Below are 15585 nucleotides of genomic sequence, written 5' to 3'. Positions count from 1 at the left end.
CAGTTCGGCTTCACAGAACCCTGTGCGCAGGCTCCAGCGCTGAACTTGAGGAGCCAGTCTACGGCCCAGGCGCAGACGCACTGAGCCCAGGCAGCCGGTGATGGCGGCATCGGCGGCGGTGGCTGCGGCAGGTCCGGGTCCATGAGGCGACGACGGAGGCGGGACGGCTTTTACCCAGCGCCGGACTTCCGAGACAGGGAAGCTGAGGACATGGCAGGAGTGTTTGACATAGATCTGGACCAGCCAGAGGACGCGGGCTCTGAGGATGAGCTGGAGGAGGGGGTGAGGCCCGGGGTCCCGGGGGGCCCGAGGTGACAGGGCCAGGGCGCTGGCGTGGGCCGTGGAAGCCCCGCGCGTCTGAGAGCGCGGAGACCCTTCGTGGCGCGAGTAGTCTCCCGGAGAAGCTCAGGCGCCGCGCGGCCCGAGGCAGGGGAGCGGGCGGGGCGGTCCTGGCCCTTAGGTGTGAGGCCGCTTAGGGGCTCGCAGGTGCAGGTAGCGCCCCTGAGCCCGAGGTCAGCGCAGCCTGGAGCAGTCTGTTCGTGGAGGGATCGAGAAAGGGCGCGTGGTGGATTCCTCGAGCTGTTGGACTTAAGTGTGGGTGCGAGTGCTGTAAGCGTGCGTGTGCTGGGGGAGGGGGACTGCGCTTGCTGGGTGTCCCGTAAGTGCAGGTGAAGCGGGAAGGGTTTCCCTTCGAGGATAAAATTTCAAGTATTAAACCTTCTGACCTCCCACAACCACCTCTCTTCTCGGCCTGTCGCTTCTCTCCTAGGAAGCGCTCAGCTGTTAGAAGTGACAGCTGAAAACTTCTGTCGGGAGTAGCGCTGCCGCTGCTGTTACAGCCACCAGGAGTTTTAATTCGGGAGCAAGGGGGCTCTGCTGCATCTTCCAGGGTTTGTTTGTTTGCTTTTTTTTTTTTTAAACCCCTTCCGTGTGACTTAAAAAAATCATTTTATAACGACACACGGCATTTGTAACTGACTTTCCCCCCAGTTGAAGATGTCTACATTTTTCAAATTTGTGTAATTTTGGGGTGGAAAAAAACCAGCATTGACAGCTGTGATTTGGCTTGCCAAAAATAAATTGCTTGAACTGAGACTTGTGAATGGTGGTGTGAGGGCTTTCCTTGCTGTAATTTAGAACACTAAATTTAGAACTGTTTTTCCTAATGCATAGCTTGGTTTTTACCTTTGCTGTCTTAGTAGTTTGTTATATGGGATACCATTCTTTTTTCAAGACTGAAAAATCACAGATTGCATCTGAAGTTCAAAAATGATGTTGTCATGCTAAGTCACTTATTCTGGGCAAATTGTCATCAAGGATAACCTAATGGTAATTTAGATTCTAAATTATCTTGTCTAGATGAGTAGGTTGGTTAATGACTGATTGTCAGATGTTTGCTTTACCTACTTAAGGGGCTTCCCTTTCCCTCACCCGATTTTCCTCCTCTGGCCAATAATTTGTGCCCTGCTTGTTGACAAAAGATTGAGAAGCTATATACAAAGAACTTCGAATACTTTAAGAAACTAAGTGGGCTAAAATAATACTGTTCTTTGCATAATCAAATGAGTATAAATCAAATTCATACAGTTTGGAAGGTGGATATTGGGATGTATACATTTAAATATATTTGTGTATGGAATTCCCAGTTAACCTCTTAATGGAACATGTGATACACTAAATAAAATTTGAAACAAATATGGGATTGCTTTCATTACATATAACATACTCTCATCAGTTATATGGGCTCCATATGGTAGTGGTTTGAAGAAGGGCAGGGGGGAAAACTGGGTAGGAAAGGGTGCTTTGTAAATCTGCATCAGTTGAACTGGTAGGATTTCTAGACCATGGGTTTATCAGTAGTGAAAGGGTTTGGAAGTAAAATACTGTGTTAAGATACTGTCATGAACTGGGACTTGTTGGGATATGTTTTGGCCAACAACTAGACATTTGTTTTTCTGGGTACAAGCAAATAGGATTTTGAGAGGGTGTGGAAGAGAACAGAGAAATAGGTGTAAGTAACGAAGAGAAAGAAATGTGCTTATTATTCTGGGAAGAGGAACTTTGGGGAAAGAGCAAAGGTGTTAAGGAAGATTTTGAGGAAGAACCTTCAGCCAAATATATCTTATTTAGCAGTGCTTCTGGAGTTGAAAATGTTTCTTTTGAGTTGTGTTGTACCAAGAGGTGCCTGCCTCGAGGTAGACAAGTAAAAAGAGTTGGAGTGCGATTGGGTTGGCCACTCAAGGAGAATCAGGGACATCCAGGTTTCTCTAGAATAAAATATAAAAATTTTGAAAAATGAGAGAAGTTCAGATTCTTGGAAAATCTGGCTCTTGTGAACTTACAATAATAGAATTAATATTTCAGCTATTTGTGAATTTATAACCTTCAGTACATAAACTTTTTAAACATTGGTACATATCAGAGTAATCTCACTTTTTTATAGTAAGGAAACTGAGGCATAGGCCCAGAAAGATGATTGCCCAAGACCACATAGATAACTAGTGGTAGTGCCTTCTGACTCAATTCAGCAAGCATCATTGCACAGGTTATTCATTTCATTTACTAGTCGTGTTCATAATGTACCTCTGTGTGGTGTGTCAAATTGAATTCAGATCCCTCCAGCCATGCTCACTGACTGTGTGACCTAGCATAAACTGTTTAATCTTGTTAACACTTTTTTCTCTATAAAATGAATTATATGAGATAAAGTATATAAAGTACTGTACTCAAAATATTCTGGCATATTAAGCAGCTATCTAGTTCATGGAAATATAGCTTGTCAGTGTTACTCATTGCCAAGGAACCAAGCATTCAAGTTTACCCTCATCTATGTCAATGGCAAGAGAGTTTTTTTGGGAGGTTGGGTTTGGTTCTTGTTTGTTTGTTTGTTTCACTAGTGGTGGTATAATTTGGGGACAGCGAGTTGAAACTAAGAAAGTTGTCCTTTTGAGATTTTTGTTAGATTATGAAAGTGTTGGAATCCTCTGCTTTCTGTGGAGACACAAGGTTAAAAGACTAATAGAAAATTATAATGCAATTAAGTTTGTTATTCTACTGATTCAAAATTTGACATAGTCACAGAGGTTTACTGCATGAGTTTCTGGTTGGGATATTAGATTTTTATTGAGCAAGAAGTTTAAAATTTTTCAGTGCTTTGAGAAACAAAGTGCTATATAGATACTATTATTCAAATATTCATGGTTATGAAAAATTTTAGAAAAACATCTTTTTATCAATGCTTATCTTGCATTATAATGGATACGTACCATAAGGCATTTTTAAATAGCCCAAGATTTTGGGCAAGGTTTACCCCTTTTCCCCAATTCATCTGAATTACCAAACCTTATTTTATAAGGAAATATCTGTGAACAGCCAGGCAAGTGGATAAATGATTTAATTAATACCCTGATTAAAGATATTTCACCCATTCTGTAACAATTCCTTTAAATATGTATAAAACATACTCTCTTTCATTGGGACTTTAGGCACATTAACTTGAATTTATATACAATTTTGAAGTTTTGCAATGGTCATTTTACTGGGCTAGTTTCAAACAGTGTATTTTGAATAGTACCTTAAGGAGCAGGATTTCACTTTGTCAATCATAGTGACAAACAAAAACATCATTGGATGGGTTACAAAGCTTAATGCAGCAGAAAAAAATCTGAATTCAGTTTCCTATGAAAGAGTTGTTGGTATGTCTTACATAGTGTTGGCTTGATGCTTCTGGTGTGAGACGTTTTTAAAGTAACACTGAGTAGCAATTGTGCCTCAAATGCTTCTGCTCCAGAAGGTAACGGTAGGAAGTTATAAGCACAGATGCAGGTGGTAATACAGGCCTGGCCAGCTCCGGAAATGAAACAGCCACTGGGCATATCTTTCTAGGTGGCTTCAAAGTCATAGTTCAGTGTTAACTACTATGTGGTCTTTAATTTAGAATTAAGTAAAACTAACATGAAAGAAAAACAATTAAATAGCATTAGTTTATCATCTTTGAGAGAAATTAGTCTTTTGTCTTTAAAGGGAAGTCGTCATCATATGAAGCAGCAGACAAAAAAACACTTCAGCTATAACCACCCCAAACCCTACCCAGCACAAAAAAGAAACTGTATCAAGTTGAAAGGCAAGAATTTTTTCCACTTGATACTGTCCCATCCATTTGTCTCAGTCTAATGAAACATACATCCCTTAGTGGCTTAGACTTCATCCTGACCTGTTCACTCCGTAAGCAAGTTATGACTAAAAAGTGGGTTTTTTTTGGGCATTTGAGCATCCATTGTGTAAGAATACTATCAGTTTTCTTTGTGTAGCTTGACTGTGTACTAGTACCTTTGAAGAAAGATGTGTTCATTTAAATATTTTTTGAATTATTCCAAAATGTTCAATAAAAACTTTAAAACTGCCAATTTTTAGAGCCTTTTTTTAAATTTAGTGATATCCATTTGTATAAGTTGAGAGTTTATAATCAGACTATTCAAGAATACTAATTTTAAAGCTGTATTTTATAAATAACTGAACTTTTGCTACCAATTTTTTATTATTTTAAAATTCAGTGACTTTTAGTGTATTTATAAAGTTGTACAACTATCACAATTTAGTTTTAGAACATTTCTATTACCCTGCAAAGAAACACTGGGCCCATTTACAGCTACTCCTCATTGCCACCCCAGCCCTAGGCAACCACTAGTCTACTTCCCATCTCTGTACACTTGTCTTTTCTGGACATCCCATATAAATGTAATAGTATAGTATGGCCTTTGTGTGTGGCTTCTTTCACTTAACATGATGTTTTTGAGGATCATCAATGTTGTAGTTTCTATCAGTACTTCACTCCTGTTTATGGCCAAATGGTATCCCATTGTATGGATTAACCACATTTTATTTATCATTTTACCAGTTAATGTTTACTTGCGTTGTTCCCATTTTTTTACTATTGTGAATAATGCTGCTATGAACATTTCTGTCCAAGTCTTTGTAGAACATATATTTTTCATTTCTCTTGAGTAGATACCTAGAAGTAGATTTGCTGGAGTATATGGTAAGTCTGTTTAATTTTTGAAGAAACTGCCAAAGTGTTTTCCAAAGTGGTTGTACCATTTTACATCCCCACCAGCAGTGTATGAGGTTCCCAATTTCTCCACATTCTTACCAAACTCGTTATTTTTCTCTCTTTTTAATTATAGCCATCGTAGTGGTTATGAAGTGGGATCTCAGTGTAGTTTTGGTTTGCATTTTCCAAATGGCTAATGATATTGACCATATTTTCATGTGCTTATTGCCCATTTGTGCGTCTGAGAAATACCTATTTAGAGCTTATCCCATTTTTAAAAATATTGGATTATTTATTTTTTTAATTATTCAGTTGTAGAAGTTCTTATATATCCTTATTCTGTGGGTTTTCTTTTCATTTTTTGATAATGTCTTTTTAATTTTTTATTAAAACTTTTTATTGTAGTATAGTTGATATACAATCATATTGGTTTCAAGTATACAACCCACTGATTCAACAGTAACTCGTATTATTAAATCCTCACTCCAACTAGTGCAATTACTATCTGTCAACATAGAAAGATGTTACAGAATCATTGGCTATATTCTTCATGCTGTACTGCCATCCCCATGACCAACTTATATTATGATTGAGAATTTTTGTGCCCTTTTATCCCCGTCCCCACCCACCCACTCCAACCCCACCCCTATGGTAACCACCAGTACTTCTCATTGTCTGTGAGTCTATTTTGTTCATTTTGTTTTGTTTTGTTTTTAGATTGCACATGTAAGTGCAATTTGTCTTTCTCCACCTGGCTTATTTCACTTAGCATAAAACCCTCTAGGTCCATCCATGTTGTCCCAAATGGCAAGATTTCTTTCTTTTTTATAGCTGAATAATATTCCACTGCATATATGTACCACATCTTTATCCATTTATCTATTGAAGGACACTTTGGTTGCTTCCATATCTTGGCTATTGTAAATAATGAGGCAGTAAACATAGGGGTACATATATCTTTTTGAATCAGGGATTTTGTTTTCTTCGGGTAAATTCCCAGAAGTGAAATTACTGGATCAAATAGTATTTCTATTTTTATTTTTTGGAGGAACCTCCAATACTGCTTTCCACAGTGGCTGCACCAATTTGCATTCCCACCAACAGTGTAGGAGGGTTCCCATTTTTCCACATCTTCGCTAATACTTGTTATTTACTGTCTTTTGGATAGTGGCCATTTTAACTGGTGTGAGGTGATAATGTACTATAGTTTTGACTTGCATTTCCCTGATGATTAGCGATGTGGAGCATCTTTTTAGGTGCTCGTTGGCCATTTGTATTTCTTCTTAGGAGAAATGTCTGTTCAGGTCCTCTGCCTGGTTTTTAATTGGGTTATCTGTTTTTTGGGTGTTGAGGTGTATGAGGTCTTTATATATTTTGGTTGTTAACCCTTTATTAGATGAGTTGTTCACAAATATATTCTCCCATACTGTAGGATGCATTATTGTTCTGCTGATGGTGTCCTTTGCTGTACAGAAGTTTAGTTTGATGTAGTCCATTTGTTGATTTTTTATTTTATTTCCCTTGCCTGGGGAAATGTGTCCAGAAAAAAATTGCTCACACTTATGTTCAGGAGATTTTGCCTGTTTTCTTCTAAGAGTTTTATGGTTTCATATCTACATTTAGGTCTTTAATCCATTTCAGGTTTACTTTTGTGTATGGTGTTAGTAATCCAGTTTTGTTCTCTTGCATGTAGCTGCCTAGTTTTCCCAACACCAGTTATTGAAGAGACTGTCTTTTCCCCATTGTATGTGTATGGTTCCTTAATCATACATTGGCCATATATGCGTGGGTTTATATCTGGGCTCTCTATTCTGTTTCATTGATCTATGGGTCTGTTCTTATGCCAGTACCAAATTGTTTTGATTACTGTGGCTTTGTGGTATAGCTTGAAGTCAGGGAGCATAATACCTCCAGCTTTATTCTTCTTTCTCAGGTTGCTTTGGCTTTTCAGGGTCTTTGTGGTTCCATATGAATTTTAGGATTATTTGCTGTAGTTCATGGTAGTGTCTTTTTAAGTGCAAGTTTTAAATTTTGAGTAAGTCCAGTTTATCAATTTTTTCCTTAACCATTTGTACCACTGACTTGTCTTAAAAAATCATTGTCTACCCTAAGAGCATGAAGATTTATTCCCTTCCAGGTTTTTTAAAGAGTTTTACAGGTTTAACTCTTGCTTTAGTTTTGTAATCCATTTTGAATTAATTTTTGTGGATGGTGTGAAATAGGGATCCATAGTAAATCTTTTTTTGCATGTGGGTATCCAGTTGTCCCAGCACCATTTATTGAAAGACTGCATCTTTCCTCTTGAATTTCCTTGGCATCTTTGTCTGAAATTCGTTGACTATAAACATGTTTATTTCTGGGCTTTCACTTATATTTTATTAATCTATGTCTATCCTTATGCCTTGATTGCTGTTGCTTTGTAGTACATTTTGAAATCAGGAAGTCCTCCAGTTTTGTCCTCCTTTTTCAATATTGTTTTGGGTATTCTGGTTCCCTTGCATTTCTGTATACACCTTGGATTAGCATGTCAATTTCTGCAACAAAGGAATCTGGGATTTTGGTAGGATTGAGTTAAATCTGTAGACCAATTTGGTTAGTATTGCCATCTTAAAATATTAAGTTGTCTGATGTATGAACATGTTATGTCTTTTGATGTTTTTAGGCCTTTAATTTCTTTCAGTGATGTTTTATAGGATTTATAGGTGTCAAGTGTACAAGTCTTGTACTTCTATTAATTTTTTTCCTAAGTATTTTATTCTTATTGATTCTCTTGTGAAGGGAGTTGTTAATTTCAGTTTTGATGTTCATTGTTAGTGTACAGAGGTTAATTAATTAAATTTTGTCACCCATTTGTACTGTGGTCAGAATAAATGTATGGCCAGCATGATTTCTAACAATTTGCTTAATTATTTTGCTTTGATCAGCCACCTTGTATACTATAGTATCTGGTTGTGGCTTAGTTAGGTTGTAGTTAGATAAGGCTTAGAGCACTGTGTTAGTCTTACATATCAGAAGCATATCAGAATAGCACTTTGTAGAAATCATTTTATTTAGTAACTCATACTTAGAATTGATGCTATAATTTCATAACACAAAATATATTTTTTGAATAAATGTAATTTTTTAAAGAAAAACTCACCTGGTTTTGTTTGTAGATCATTAACAAGTAGTATCTACAGCTTAGTTGTTGTCATATAAAACTAAAATTGAAATTTCCATAGCATTCTTTGCTTAACTTATTTTGCTTATCACCACATATGCATGTTATTAAAGCTTTGAGAATTTTAAAGCTGGTTTATTTCATTCTCCTTCAGTAGTGAGGTGAAGCTTCAAATTTTTCATGTTTATGAGATTATTTATTTTTAAAATTTTAATGTATTTTTCAGGGTCAGTTAAATGAAAGCATGGACCATGGGGGAGTTGGACCATATGAACTGTAAGTATATATGAAAAGATTTCTTTGTGCTGTCTTTCCTGCAAGTGGATTATATCAGCTCCAGTTCATAGTTATCATGTGATTCTAATAACCTGTTCTCAAATATGTAGTCATATATATAGCTCTGGTTTATTAAGTTTGGCACCACTAATAACATATCCAGGATTTTTAAAGCATATATGGATTTTCAAAAAAAATATTCGAATTCAAAGTATAGTGAATATGAGTCTGAGTGGGTTAAGAATTTTTATTTAATGTAGAGAACAACCTTACTGAAAAATAAAACTTTTAGAAGTGCCCCCTGAAGTTAGTTTCTTGTTCTGCTTATAAAACATCATTCAAACAGAGATTAGTGAAGTCTTAAGTCATTTTAGTCAAGCTCCATTGGATGAGTATGGTGACTGATCTGCCCTGTACCCACCCTTATGGAAAAAGCCTTGGGTTAGGGGAGACTGAGATTACTCATATAGAAAGCATTTATATGACAGACAAAATTGCCATCCTTATTGGCATCTTTAAATCAAACTATGAGAAGATGCATGGATACATTTATTAGCAAGAATTTTTGTAGCATAAAAACTTGAACTAATTGGTTGCTTTTAGAAAACTCCCAGATTTTCTGAAGTTGCCAAATGAGGTTGGATAATACCTAACCTTATGTATTTTGAATGAAGTAAATTTGAATAACTAGAAGACGTTTTCCTTTGTCAACTTAATAATACTTGTTCAAGTTTATCTTAGTTTGGGGATGCTTAATGCTTATGAAAATGAATAATTGATAGCATATTTTTTAAATAAGCAGATAAGCAAACAAATATCAAGCTGCATGGTAGATCTTGATCTACCATGTCAGTGACTCATTAGTTTGCTTACATCATAGATAGTAAATTTGCTATCATATATTTTTTTCCTTTTCCTTAACTGGATTACATCTCTCTCCTCTTTCTAACAATATGCTGAAGGTAATTTAACTTTGTGAATTTACTTTTGGTTTTTGCTTTTCTCCCCAGTGGCATGGAACATTGTGAAAAATTTGAAATTTCAGAAACTAGTGTGAACAGAGGGCCAGAAAAAATCAGACCAGAATGTTTTGAGCTACTTCGGGTACTTGGTAAAGGGGGCTATGGAAAGGTAGGAAGAATTTTTTAAATGAGACCTTTATCTGTCTTGGGTAGATTAATTTTTATACGCTGGTTAAAACCCAGGGGATCCAGGAGTCTTCTTCAGTCTTTGTTTTCTAGCTATCAGCAAAGGGTCTGATCACTTATCTGGTATTATTTGAGTGGTGTACAGAAGTTCTCCCCTTTCTATCACCATACACATAAAAGCCTGTCACTTACTAGACACTCTGTCGATATTTGTTGAATAAATAAATAGGCAACTGTGCCAGGCAGTCTATTATTAGAGGACTCACTCCTTTCTTTGGTTAAATGGTACCCTCTCTAGGTATTCTCTTAAAAAACAAACAAACGACTCCTTACTCTCAAGAGGCATGGCATATTAAATTGTTAACTGCTACTGAGACCTTAAGCTGAATTGGTTTTCTTTGACCTGTAGTATCTGGAGCAATGGAGTTAGGGAAGCTGAAGAATAAAAGAGGGGAAAAGAAGGTGAAGAGACCTTTTTAGGTTCATAGTTTTGCCTAAGGCTTTTTAATTTAAGACTTCACCTTTGTGTGTTCTTCCCAAGAAAATTTATACCTAGCCATTCTGTATCAAAAAATAGAATTTGAATAGCTATCTATCCCTAGTTACCAACAAAGTATATGTATTTAGTAATACATTTAATATTTAGGATTAACTTAAAGTATTTATGCTATTACATAGTGTTAATTTTTGCATAGATGACATTTGTAGTTTATTTGCAGGATAAGGACTCATCTAATGTGTTCCAATCATCTTGAATGTGTAACACATGTACTTTGAGTCACATATTTTAGCTGCTGCATGGAAGTGTTTTATATAGCTAGTCATTTTAAGGGACAGGTAAATGATAATGTCTGTCTATTATTAAACTGTTTTATGTGAAGCAAGAATAGTGGCATCCTTCAAAGAAATTTATGAAATATTTTGTAATTTTTAAGTTTGGTGTTATGTTCCTAGGAACCCTAATTATAATTTTTTCTAAGTAAACTTGGATTTTATGTATAAAGTAACATGGAGTGATCATTAGACAGTCATTGCCCAACTTTGCCAGCAGATGTCAGCAGACCAAACAGAAAAGTCCCATGTTGTGTGGCAGATTTCACTACTAAATCTTTATAGTATAGTCTGCTCTTTATTTCATCATTTTTGCAGTTCTTTGTGTAAATAGTTTTTATAAGAATATAAGCTACTGTAATTAGTCCATTTGTAAAAGCTGCTCAAATACAGTATTTGATTTTTTTTTTTGAAGTGAGAGGTTGGTTTTATAACCAAACATTTCAAAGAAAATAACAAAATGTGGGCAAATATTTATATTTGAAGAAAAGTTGGTTTGTAGAATACATGTAATTAAAGGTCTTAAAAAGGTGGGGAAAAAAAGAATATAAGCTTCTGTAGCATTTGTTTTTTATAAGTAGGAATTAAGGCAGAGTTACTAGCATAGTTTACCTTGTAATAACAGACACACTTTTATTTTTTATACAGGTTTTTCAAGTGCGAAAAGTAACAGGAGCAAATACTGGGAAAATATTTGCCATGAAGGTGCTTAAAAAGGTGATTCCTTTCCTCCTTCCCCCCATTATTATATTCTTAATTGCTATAAAATCTACATTTTGGCCTGAAATTCTCAGTCAAAAAATTATTTCTAACACAATTTTAAGTCTTCTTAGAATGTGGGATATGTTTCATTATTGTTACTCCTGTTTTATTTCTGTGTTGTGAGGGAGAAAAGGAGAGCTTTTTCAAATATCCTGCCAGATAACTCTTTTAGCCTTTTGTTCAGCTTTCCATATTTCTAAGTAATAAGCATATTCTGCTACTGCTTCCTTCAGCAGTTTTAGAATTGTGTATTGACTTCTTATTTTACTCTTTTTTACTCCCTCCTTTCTCATCCTCTTCCAACAACTCTGTAAAACACCTTTCAGGCCAATGTTCTATGGTCATACTTATTAAATAATCTATAGTTCCATTTACTTTCCTAGACACATCCCATAGGAACCTTCTGTCTCCCTGTTCCCATCTGTGCTGGAAGCTCTCTACGCATAGCTCTCATTACTGGACTTCCCTTCGCCACAATCCTTGGAATCCTGTTGGCCCCTTCAATGTTGGATCCTTTGTCTCCTGGAATCCATATCATTCCCTTGTTTTAGTGACTATCTACTACTGGCTTCCTGAGAAAGAGTACATGAGAGTAAATGTTTTTGAAAATACTGCATATTTGCAAATTTCCATATTATACTTTTATACTTACTTGATTGTTTGGTATGATTTTAAAGTTGAAAATCATTTTCAGGATTTTACTCCATTTTCATCTAGAGTTGAGTATTTCTGTTGAGAAGTCCCTTGCCATTCTGACTCCCAATCCTTTATAGATTTATTTTCCTTTGAAGATATTAAAGATTTTCTTTTTATTTCTGATGTTGTAAATTTTTACCATGATGTGTCTTACTTTGATTCTTATTATTTTATTTATTTTCACTCTTTTAATCTTAAAAGTTTTGTTCCTTCAGCTCTAGGAAATTTTCTTGTATGGTCTCTGATAATTTTCCTTTCTACTGTATTCTCTTCTTAGAATTTCAGTTGGATGTTGGACCTCCTGCACTGGGCCATCTATTTTTCTTATCTTTTCCATTTGTTCATTTCTTTGTCTTTTTGTTTACTTTCTGAAATTTTTTCTAAAAATTATTTTCTAGTCCTTTTACTGATTTTCTTTTTAGCTATCCTATTTGTAGTTCCCCAGAGCTCTTTCTGGTGTTTTTTCTTTTTATAGCAACCTTTCTTATGAGTATAGTATCTTCTCTTATTCCTGTGAGTGTTTTAATTATAATTCTTTGAAATGTTCTTTTTTCCATGCATTGTGTCTGTTTTCCAAGTTCCTATTTTTCTTTTTTTTTTTTTTTTTGGTTTCTTCCATATCAAAGGCTTTCTGTAGATGTCTGGTGTCCTTCATTAGTTGGTCATATTTAAGAGTGGAACTCTGAAAACCTTTTCAGAAGTTCTATGTATGTAGACTTCTTTGTAGGGCAGTCATGGGATTAGCTGGTAATTAAGACTTGGAAATAGCAGTGTCTGTAGGTCTTTTTTCTGGTATGGATCATTTGGTGCTGAGGAAGACCCTCTGTTCTTTCACCTGTGAAAAGCATTCTGGAGCTGGATGAGAGAAAGGAGATGGAGACCTCACCTTTCAACATGTGGACTTTTACTAAAGTCAAGTCTTTAAGTTTAGCACTTCACTCTGTATCTGGTCCTTCACTTTTTTTCGGGAGAGTACATTTCTCCAATTGGTAGTTCCCAAGCTGTTTGGTGTGGGGACGGGAACCTTTTTGGTCTGTCTGTTCTTTATGCAGGCTGCAGTTACTCTCCCAGTTTTTCAGTCCTCTACCTTCTGCTTTCTGTAATCCCTAATGACTAATTTTTTCCTTTTCTCTCTTTTTAGTTTTGCCTCTAATTTTTTAACCCTGCTAGGATTCTATAAATGGAAACAAATTTTTTCAGTTATTCCTCTTTGCAGGCATTTAGGTTTGATTGTATTCTACTCCACTAAGTCATGTACCATTGCTTTATCCCAATTCTGTCATCACCTTTTGAGGTGTGGAGTTACACATTTCCTAGTTTTATTGAAGACGGATTATGTGCATTTGGTTTCTTGTTCTTTCGATTTGGGATTAATTTCTGAAAAAAGTGGTCTTGAAGCAAGTTTTGTTAGAAAACTATATTAAAAGACAATCAAAATTACTTGAAAAAATGACAGTTTGTAGTATTTTGGTTTATATTCGTGATTTTAACATAAGTAGTACAAGTGACTTCTTAATTTAAAAGCTAAGGAACAAGTACTGTGGCCACAACTTTACTGGTGATTGTCTTAAAGAAGCCATTTAGATATTCTGAACATTAATTTCTGTAACAGTAAGTCGGGATTAATCTGCTATCTGGCTTTCCCATTAGAATCATTTGAGACCAATGATATTTTTAATCTATGAAACAGGTATAGAGTTGGAGACAGTATAATAATGCTTGTTCTAGAAATGTTGAAAGAAGTACCTGTCAAAGATTCTTAGGGTAATCCATTCCTTTTGATATGTTTTTGATATGATTATTTATGTCTGATAATCAGGGGTGACCATAATTAGTCATAATTCTATCTTGAATGAAGCTTGTTTTTGGTGCTGATATCTTTAATGAAAAGGAGAGGATTTTGAGGTTTTTTCCCCCACTGTTAGTGGGCATGGTATATTGGGAGATCCATAAACTTAATTCCTACTAAATGTCAGGCCTCCTTTTGGCACCAAGGTTATAAGATGTAACTTGCTTGCCTCTCCGTTTGCTTAGTCACCACTCTTTCTCACTCTTAGGGTTTTTCTTTCTTCAAGCTGGGACAGAGAATCAGATACTATCTCATTCTTTCCTTGCTGTCTCTGGAAACACACTCCCAGCAAAAATAATGAAAGTGGAGAGGCTACTAGAGTTTAAGTGCAGGGTTTTAATTTCTAAGTCCCTATATAGCATGACTGTATGCTCCCTTTGAGTTTCTTATTTTATTACTCTGGAAGCTAGACTACTAATCCTCCTGACCTCAAAATTTGGTAAGATTATACCTCTTTCCAACCTCAAAGATGAAATCAGAGTAGAACTAGGTGTCTCCTTGTCTTAAATGAGTTATTTGTATCTGGACCTTCTATCTGGATTTATCAGTTTTCCTGGGATTCTTTACTCCATACAGGAATTGACCCGTTTTGGTATTTGCTCATGGTGGAATGTTGATGAAAAGACTCACCTACCTCTCACCTACCTCTCTATCCTGCCAGTTGCAACAGAAATGTACTCTGGAAGCAGAATACTGTTAAATGTAATACTGTTACATGGCATTTGTTCAGCCCACACTAAATTTTAGAACCTTTGGCCAGAGGTGTATGGCTCACAGATTGGTCATAGTTCTTCCATTCCTTCTTTTATTGAACCATTTGAGAACTTGCAATATGCCAGTCATTGTGCTAGATACTAAGGTTTAGCGTTAGAGACCAGCATAATCTCTGCTTGTCACTTTGCTTACTGTACAAGTCAAGGGAAGAACTGATAAACTTATGCTTACAATTACTCTTCCATCCTGTGGACAAAACCCTTTCTACTTTGAAGTTTAAGCCTATTCCACTCTCACCGTTTTTAATCTTTTTTCCCCTATTTGCAAGTCTTGTTACTCTGGTTGAATTGTCGTTGTATTGAATAAGTAGTCTATAGCCTAACCTTCTAATTCCTTGATGATCTCAACTCTGTCAGCTTTCACCTCTATTCATCAGCCACCACTGCCCCCCATGCCTGTATTCACCACCTCTGAAATACTGGTCTATAATAGAATAGTAACTTTCTCACTTTATTCCCACAATGCCTTGTTTTGGCTCTAAGCCCTTTAGTCCTTTGATCTTTATGGATTTTTTTCTGACATTCTTAGCCCCCTTCTTATATCTGTTTATTCTGAATCCAGCCTAATCCGCATAATCTGCCGTTTCAGTCACTTCCTAGCCCGATTGACCTTAAGTTCAGTAAGTCCTCATCTTAATCAATTTCGTTGTTAATGCTTCTTTCTTCCTGTATCTCAGCTACTGAGCATTACTGGCAGAAACTTGTAGATTGTGGCTGGGACGAATTTGGAGTCCCCAATTTATTTGGATCCTGAGTACTTACCAGACGTTTTTCTACCTGTCTCCAGAGAACTACTTCATTCTCTGTAACTATTAGAGCCTTTGTTATCGGTCCCTCTGCCTCTTTCAGCAGACAGTCTCTCTTTCTATTTGAGGCTGTCACATGTGATTCCCTTCAACTTCCTGTTCTAATTCCTACCCTAGTACCATATTAATCTTCATTTTCACCTGGCTTTACTTACTTCTCTCTAGTCTTAGTGGGAGATGTGTTCTTCCTCCTTTCCATGGCTAAGCCCTCTTTTTATGTTTGGATTTCACCTC

General features: G+C 36.2%; 1 protein-coding gene across 12 annotated transcripts in view; it reads left to right on the top strand.

Annotated features, from left to right (window-relative positions):
* The first annotated feature begins 61 nt into the window (after positions 1-61).
* RPS6KB1 (ribosomal protein S6 kinase B1) overlaps positions 62-15585 on the top strand; it is a 40771-nt gene continuing 25247 nt past the window's right edge. For 3 of the 12 annotated variants that reach the window (XR_012130644.1, XM_073235315.1, XM_037004045.2), the window contains exons 1-4: positions 66-282; positions 8437-8486; positions 9497-9617; positions 11114-11182. Coding sequence is in view for 9 of the 12 variants with exons in the window: in XM_073235315.1 (XP_073091416.1) it covers positions 142-282; positions 8437-8486; positions 9497-9617; positions 11114-11182 (381 nt within the window). In the remaining 3 variants the exon portion in view is untranslated. Of the gene's footprint in view, positions 283-769; positions 891-919; positions 1330-8436; positions 8487-9496; positions 9618-11113; positions 11183-15585 lie in introns of those variants that run through there. The other 9 variants (XR_005057474.2, XM_037004043.2, XR_012130643.1 and 6 more) reach the window with 7 other exon arrangements.

The sequence above is a fragment of the Manis javanica genome, chromosome 4 (genome assembly GCF_040802235.1).
Source record: "Manis javanica isolate MJ-LG chromosome 4, MJ_LKY, whole genome shotgun sequence".
Taxonomy (NCBI): domain Eukaryota; kingdom Metazoa; phylum Chordata; class Mammalia; order Pholidota; family Manidae; genus Manis; species Manis javanica.
This window is presented reverse-complemented; position numbering and strand designations above follow the sequence as displayed.